The sequence below is a fragment of the Perkinsus marinus genome (assembly GCF_000006405.1).
Source record: "Perkinsus marinus ATCC 50983 genomic scaffold scf_1104296956402, whole genome shotgun sequence".
In the NCBI taxonomy this organism is placed as follows: Eukaryota; Perkinsozoa; order Perkinsida; family Perkinsidae; genus Perkinsus; species Perkinsus marinus.
Window position 1 is genome coordinate 6,087 of NW_003207513.1, and position 8,334 is coordinate 14,420.

Genomic DNA, 8,334 nt, shown 5'->3' on the forward strand with positions numbered 1-8,334 from the left:
TCTGAAACTCACAAAAATATGATGAATTGAAGCTTGCGAAAAATGTCAGTTCTTGCGCTCTGAAAATTTTTGTCAAAAAAATCTTCAAAATTCTGCTGTAGTAACTATCCATGTTGGAAATACCGAATCGAACTAATCTGTGAATCTTCCAGAGAAGAAGGACTCATCATCTGCTACCAGGTATTGCTTTTCAACATATTTCTATAGTTTCATATAGTAATATTAATGCACATCGTGCAACGCTTCGCTCCGCTGTGCTCAGAACAAGACGACTCGAGCATGTCATAGATCCTCTATGATTTTTAAGACGCCTTTCTCACGTATCAACTCAACACGTGAAAAAGGCGTCTCAAAAATTGGACTCAACTTCAGTCCGCTAACTCTACCGACTGGCATAACAAATATCTTTGCGCACTGCGAAGATTAGTTCAACAGCCTCAGCTGCGGTAAGTCTCCAATCCCGGATTGATCGGGAACAGCACAGCGATAATCCAGTAAGAGAACACATACCGATGAATTACGTCGGTCGGAATTCGAATAAGTTTTGCGATCCACAGGATTTGTGGTTTTTACTGGTTACGCCAGATCACGAGAAACTGCCCAAAGCATGAGTGCTTTCCGTACAACGTATGTGCTTGGGCAATCCACGAGATGATGAGAATAACTGCGAGAGTCAAGTTTTATCATTGTGTACACTCTGAAACACGGTATACGATCCGTTATCATTGCCACGCTTTCTTATCATGTGTAACGCTTCCGCGCACTGCGATTGTGTGCGTTGTGTGGCTGACAACTAACCTTGTCTACTTCGTAAACTCCACATATCTTTGCGCACAGCGAAGAATAGGATCTTTCCAGCCCAGCAGTAACTTACTCGTCCAGAGAGCGCTTAATAAGGCCCGCTAGAAGGTAACTCTCAACAGAGTCGATATTAAGGATGATGCAAAGCGACTCGATTATCTCAGGAGTAGCTGGCGGGAGTTCCCTAAGGGAGAATGCTCCGGCTGGGGATCGAACCTGTGCGGGTTTGATGTTCACCGATGAGCGCGGTTCATAGATTCTCCCAATAGAAGGGAGAGTTGCCGGAGAATCTTTTCATCTGCCAGTGGGCCGGTCGGCCTAAAGATCGCCATAATTTGTCGAATTTTGAATTTTTCTAAAGATTTCACCTGTCGTTATTTTTGATAAATTGTCTCTGCTTTTCGGCCAGATTCTTGAATCGCGTTAACATCGGATGATGGTGTTGTAGTAACTAGAAATATACTTCTATAATAATATACCTACTCCACCCCAACAACAACATAAAGATACTTCTATAATAATATACCTACTCCACCTACTCAACAACAACATAAAGATACTTCTATAATAATATACCTACTCCACCCCAACAACAACATAAAGATACTTCTATAATAATATACCTACTCGACCTCAACAACAACATAAAGATACTTCTATAATAATATACCTACTCGACCTCAACAACAACATAAAGATACTTCTATAATAATATACCTACTCGACCTCAACAACAACATAAAGATACTTCTATAATAATATACCTACTCCACCTCAACAACAACATAAAGATACTTCTATAATAATATACCTGCTCGACCTCAACAACAACATAAAGATACTTCTATAATAATATTCCTACTCCACCTCAACAACAACCTGAAGATTCTTCCCCACCTTGAGCCTGGTATGGAAGTAAGCCACCTGGCCCGTTTCCTCTTCCACGAATTCTTTCCACTCCGGAGGGAGTCCACAAAGTACCGCTGCGTCTACAATCCAGGATAGGTGCGGCTCTTCTCGAACATCCACACCCTGGCAACTTATCGATCACTAGGGCGAGCGCTTTTTACAGCAGCCTTACTATCGACTTGGCAGTAGCTTCACGGCTTCTATCGGTGATGGATTGGCGAGTCATGTAAGAATGCTGCACAGGACATCCCACTCCACCGACATATCTTTAGGTCGCTCGTGTAAGATACGGAATAGGTCAAGTCGAACCCATCGTGGTCGTCAAGGACTAACATGCGATGTGAATCGAGTAGCTGGAATATTAAATCCAGGAGAAGAGGCAGGAAACCACAGACTGGTGCCGGGACTCTTGGTTTTAGGCAAATTCGTCTTGCTAGACCTCGGAGCGGAAGGAACACAAGATTCTCGTACCACAACACGATCGAATCGTGTCATTCGCGGGGGCTAGTACACGAAACGGGTGAATGTCCAGACTCCTGAAGTATCTGCCAACTAGCAAAAGCTTGAAACGGCTGACAGTAACAGTAACAGCTTTCTCTTAGGTTAGCATTGCGGCCTAACGGCGTTTATACATAGACCTTATTAAGGTTGCTATAGTAGTAGTGATTCACGCATGATTTTCATGGACTCGGCTGTCCGCAACCGTAGCCATCTGGCTCAAGTTCTCCTTATGATTTGCCCTTCCTCATCGCGTCGAGTTATAGAGTTTAGTGGAGATCACGAACAGAATCCGCGAACGCCCAACATAAACGGATTCACAGGGAGCAGAAACTCTCTGACTGGTTTTTAAGAGTGAGCCAAGCAGCAGCCTTAGGGCGTTATGAAGAGAGGATCCCTCTCTGTTCCATCCTATGGGGATAATTCATCACCTGCTGGAACGTCTCGGCAATACTCCGGATCTAGTAGCGCGTGAATGGGAACCCGTATCAGCAAGCGATGGGGAGAATGGTGAACCTTCACTCTGGCAGTCTTAGTATAGAGCTGGATCCCTAGGGTGTTGCCAAAGCACAACTACTGAAAAGGTTTAGTTCTGAGTATGTTATACGACTTCGAGGCACACGCTATAATTCATGACCCGTAATATTAGTGTATCTTGTGTCAGCCAGTATTGCATTTGCAAAAGCTAGCTTTAGTATAATCAGAGAACAGTGAGTAGCAATCGACGATATGATACCGACATATTCGCCAGATAGCATTTAATCAAAGAAATTCTACCCCAGAATCAAAACCCACAGCCAATCTATCGGCAGTGCCGCCCAACAACTCAACCATAAATTCATTGAAAAACCATGATGGGCATAGATCCAGTGAAAAAGTAGCGAAATAAGGCGCGCGCGAGACTGTCGTCCACCGTACCTGGGCTTTCGCTAACTCAACTGGGTAAAAACGGCACGTTTTTTGGGAACCAATCTGGACGTTTGAAACGGCTCCTCGTGGAACGACCGCAGGCGCAACGGATAATCATACAAGGTATACTAAGAGCTCTCAGAAGCTGTCGAGCGCGAAATAAATCCCATGATAGATGTATATGTTCCGATAACAATAAAAGCGACCAGTAAGACCAATGACAAATAAACAACCCACAACTTCAAACCGGCAGGCCGGACTATGCAAGCGTAAAACCATAAAGGCCACAAATAGAGGGAACCTAGGAAAACCAATCGTTAGGAAATATTATTCGTTCTTACATAAAGTTAACAGCGTGGATGCAACTGCTTGAGAGTAGGCGAGCTCGTCCTCTACTAAAATGGCTCCCAGGGCAGCTGCAACCACGAGAAGGATTCTCACCACGAATCGCCAAGCCCTGAGTCGACCGATACCCGACGTGAGCTTAATAGAAGTCTGAAAATACGATGAAAGTTAACAAACAAGAGAAGAAGGAGGTAGCGCTCTGCACCGCTCACCAGAAGACGACCAACCGCAGTCTCGCAAGCAACCATAAGCGGAACCATGATCACCAACATGATGCTGAACATTCTTAGAAGGATGAAGGTATACAAACCATATTTTAAATACGATGGTACCACAGATGCACCTATAGAGGGGATCGAGATAAGGGAATGGTTGAAGCTCACTATGGAGGCTCGCTGGGTAGAAGTCGTCACAAACACCATCACATATCTGCATGCCAGCCACACCTATTATGTATACATACACGACGGATAGAATCAAGCAAATAAGGAGAGTCCATGTAACAGAGCGATCACTCGCACCTGAGCTCACATGAGTGATGACGACTATCGATACCACTCTGCTGAGTAATATACGATTGTATACTATCGCTAATAATATATAATACGTGTGAACAGAATACTCTAGAGAAGATATAAACCGAAGAGTCCTCAGATAGACATATTCCGGATTGCGGAGCGAGCGGCGCGAACGGAACTTATGAGGCAGTTCGGGATTGTTCGTCGGCGTGCGTCCGTCCGTGGCTGAGCACAAACTCTGATACAAGAAGAGCGACTAAGACGATGAGCAATGCATCGTTTTGTTGCTAATAGATTCCTAATTGCACTATGAAATTCATAGTGTAATTAGGAATCTATATATCTATATCCAATCTCCATATTCATAGTATGAATATGGAGATTGGATAGTTCTGAGTTTTCAGACACAGGAACAAAGATTTCGTTTCTACCCGAAACAGTCTCCACTAACTTAATTGGTTAATACTTAGATCCGCCATGCAAAGCACTCAGGATCGAATCACGCACTAGACATTATTGATTATAACGTTAAAAGCGCCAAACACAAGCACCAGTTTCCAAGGATAGTAATGGACGCGAAAATTGTGTCGCGGGCTAGCGTTGAAGAAGTGCGGCTACCTTTGACCGAGCCGAGATAAGACACCAAAGAGGGTAAGTCGGCCGAGGTCCACATCGATAGGCTGAAGGCTGTGACTAGGTTGATGAAGGCTGGTTCGCGGACCGGCAAGTTGTCGACAACATGGGAATCGGGTAGAATAGCGAAAGCAGACCCGACCTGAATCCAACGACATACTCGTGAGCAAGTGATTCCTCATTAGACTTACCCATGTCGCCATGCTTCCTATGATGCCAATGATAGCGAGTATACCCAAAATTGATGTGATCTCCTTGAGCCATGGCAATAGGATCATCAAGAGGGATATGGCAGATACGATAATGATACATGTAACGGCTGAAATCGAACGAGACATCGAGCTTCACTCTTCCCGATGAGCAGTTAAACGGTTCTCTGAGAGAGTTCCAATGCTAAACCTCACGACTCACAGCTCCTCCCCGGGATGAACAGTGCTGCACATACCCCCATCGCACCAAGATTGGTGATCAGAATGAGAAAATATTGTAGGAATATGAGCTGAAAGGAACAAGAAACTGCGAATCATTCGCAGCGAATGTTAAGGACTGCGGTACCTACCAGGGTAGTTGCGCCTCGACCGAATTTCCCTGCACAAAATTCTCCCAGGAATGTGTACTCTCTCTCGAATTTAGGAACGCCCTTCAGTTCAGCATATTCCTTTACCTAGTGTATACTCAGCAACACCACGCAATGAGGATAGCCTCACCTTTTCGTTGTTGAGAGAGGTCCTCAGCATTTGGATGCAAACGAATGCGAGGCAAACCGCCAAGGCCTGTGTAACGAACGATACCCAACCGGCGGTGGTGAACATGAATGGGATAGAGAGGGCTTGGGTGATGACAGAATTTCCACACGCAGCGATGAATGCCCTGAAGAACCAATGTCAGACTGAAGCCTTGACGAGAGCAGATTCACCTCAGGCTGATACCCTCTTCCATCTCCTTACACACAGCGCCGGTTGAGGAAGTGGTATCGGCGACTGGTGACGTATCAGAGTCGTTACATACTTTGACGGAGGTAGGCATAGAAGGAGCCTCTGAAGTCCAGATGCGAATGCGAACTTCCGAATGCGACTGGAAGTTGGTCCTCCCTGGTCAACTCTCAGGGCGCTCACTGATACCAAAAGCGGGGCTCATAGGAACCAAGGTAGCCTTGTTCGCACCAATTTCGTCTTAACCTAGGATGTACGTAGGTCTATAGGGTCAAATTTGGTGCGCGCACAAATAGAAATTCCGCGCACACAGAGAATAGTTCATGTCGCGGTATCAGTTGATGAACTCTAAGAACAACACAAGGGAACTCGAGCTAGAACAACCAAAACTACGACCCTAGGGTAATAGCAATAAGCGCACTACTTGCACTTATCTTCCCCACGAATGCACTTAACCTCTTCACGCCTACACATTCTGAGCAGCACAGTAATCGATATTGGGCACATTCGCTGTAATGAGGATGACGAAGGTTTGATTCATCAAGCCTCCCCTCAGGATATAGTAATAACCTTCGGGACACAAATGGACAACACTAGTGGTGGGAGATTAAGTAATATGCCAAGATTGTAGGCAAACTGGACTCACAGCATTCGCTGCTGACAAAAAAGTACTCGCGTTCGAACAAAACTGGCGATATCTCTGTGCGCACAACCAAATGCCTCAAGCGTTCCGCTATACTGCCCGATCGGACCACAACGCTCTCGTTGCGTTTGATGTAACACTTGAATCCAATGAGCCAGTTGGCGCAAATAAACTCTAACTAACAAGGGGGCAGTCGTGCATGGACCATGAGTCGCAGTGCTCTAACTATGAACGACAACGAATCATCAATGATATCTGAATTTATGCTCGCTCGCCCATTAACACAATCCTCATCAGTTCTACTCTTTGAGCTTGAATAGGACTAACTCTATTCGCCTCCGAAAGTGAAAACATTCTCGAGTTCGTCATTCTCACGCGGAACTACGTTCGACTGGAGCTCTCACCTGAGCTCAAACAATTTTCACCACACAAGGATCGAATCTGCGTGTAGAGCTTTGAATCCGACAATCCTTCCATCCGACCATGAAATCTACGGAAGTGATACACACTAAACGAATATGATTATTATGAGAATGACTCGTGGCTTGCGAGTCACACACTCTCCTCGCGGGAACTTGCCCTTCAGTCATTGACCTTCGATCGTTATTCTCCCATTAAGATTCGGTACTGCGAGGGGTAGGCACGTCACCTGCAGCATTGCAGGTCGTACTAAGGTAGCTTGCGGAAGGAATTCTGTAGAATCTGTTCGGTAATTCCGCCCGTGTGGTATTGATTCGTTAGTCTAACGCCATCAGTGGTAGGTTATGCATATCATACAGTGAGGTCCGACCTTACAGGCTGTGTAGTGAAAGTGCGAACTCGCACAGGCTCCTGCTACAGTCACCGTGAAGAATTAGCATAGAAACCCCTAAACTTGCGGGATCGGAACGATCGAGAACCGCCCGTTGTTTGTCCAACGGGAAGTAAGACTATCCTGTTGTATCGAGTCATGCGTGCATATCGAGTCATCGCGACTCTTGAAGATGTATTGGATGGAACACCACATTACATAGCTCAGTGTTGTTGAAAAAACACTACTCGGGTCGTAGAGTCTGATTGAGTCTTGAAGAAGGTGAAGCCACGACCGAGGTGTAAAAACCCCATGACGATAGAAAAAATATCAGCTAGTCTCCTCCCGTCGTGAACGATTGATGGAAAATAAACAAAAAAAACCCGCTGGCTTGGGGGGAGGGCGTCTCACATAGAGGAGGTGGAGTTGAGCGTATAGTAGCAAGCTGATCTCGGCGGATCCACTTGTAAGCATATTCCACCCGAAGGGCAGTCCTGAGAAAAAGTGTTCGATCAAAGTAGGAGGGACTCGATCAACTCACTGTATCCTCCTTGCAATCAATGAGACACGTTTCTAGAAAGCAATCTGTCTTGAGTCCAGCGGGCGCCCTGGGACAGCTGCCGATCGTATGGCACCACGTCGAGCAAACAACTGCGTAAGGCTGGTTGCTTCTCTGAGCACATTTGGCATCACCAATGAGTCAAGACTTCACAACTTACCATCACTGGAAAGGGGTAGACATTCGGCCCGCAATGACATCCAGTTATTCTTCCTCCCACATCTTTACATTCCCCAATAGGTTTTCCATATATTGCGCCGTCTGAAATGGAGTATGCTTGAAAGAGCGATATGAAGGCTTACCTGGGATAGCATCGTTGCTGTGCTGTGTCAACCTAAAGACATAAAGATGATGAGTTGATCGACTCAGCGGTTGACTTACGAGTTCTCGCTCAAGGGCTCCAAAGCTGTGGCGCATAGACACATGAAAAAGAGGACGCCGATGACGATGGTGGACATGGTTTGGTTACTTCAACGACTACTCGAATGTATGATGGGTTTCCGTATAAGAAATACAGCTGTAGGTAGGCACTGACTCTGAAATTTCCACGCTGCGAGGTACTTGCTTGGCGTCACGGGCAGAAATCGTTACCGGGGTCGCGGTGCCCCGCACAAAATCACCCGCGTAACGCAAATCTTGCGAACTTGAAGTCTTGAGAAGTCTCGCGACGACGTCGCGACTCATGAGACGCGAGAGGGAAAATTTCAGATACTGATGTGCCATGACTATTGCTCAAGAGGGTAACAATGAGGGTAAAGGTTCACATGTTTGAACTTCACACAGCAGGTGAATCCATG

General features: G+C 45.8%; 1 protein-coding gene across 2 annotated transcripts in view; it reads right to left on the minus strand.

Moving 5' to 3' along the window:
• The window catches only part of Pmar_PMAR015445 (conserved hypothetical protein), a 6,761-nt gene extending 1,099 nt beyond the window's left edge, over positions 1-5,662 (minus strand). Inside the window, exons 1-10 of one of the 2 annotated variants that reach the window (XM_002775174.1) lie at positions 5,530-5,662; positions 5,321-5,483; positions 5,173-5,277; positions 5,025-5,112; positions 4,805-4,932; positions 4,599-4,755; positions 3,846-3,983; positions 3,675-3,805; positions 3,459-3,612; positions 3,053-3,418 (exon numbers count right to left, since the gene is read on the minus strand). In XM_002775174.1, the coding sequence (XP_002775220.1) occupies positions 3,246-3,418; positions 3,459-3,612; positions 3,675-3,805; positions 3,846-3,983; positions 4,599-4,755; positions 4,805-4,932; positions 5,025-5,112; positions 5,173-5,277; positions 5,321-5,483; positions 5,530-5,639 (1,347 nt within the window). In that variant the 5' untranslated portion in view covers positions 5,640-5,662 and the 3' untranslated portion in view covers positions 3,053-3,245. Of the gene's footprint in view, positions 1-3,052; positions 3,419-3,458; positions 3,613-3,674; positions 3,806-3,845; positions 3,984-4,598; positions 4,756-4,804; positions 4,933-5,024; positions 5,113-5,172; positions 5,278-5,320; positions 5,484-5,529 lie in introns of those variants that run through there. The other variant, XM_002775173.1, reaches the window with a different exon arrangement.
• Between the last annotated feature and the right edge of the window lie 2,672 nt (positions 5,663-8,334).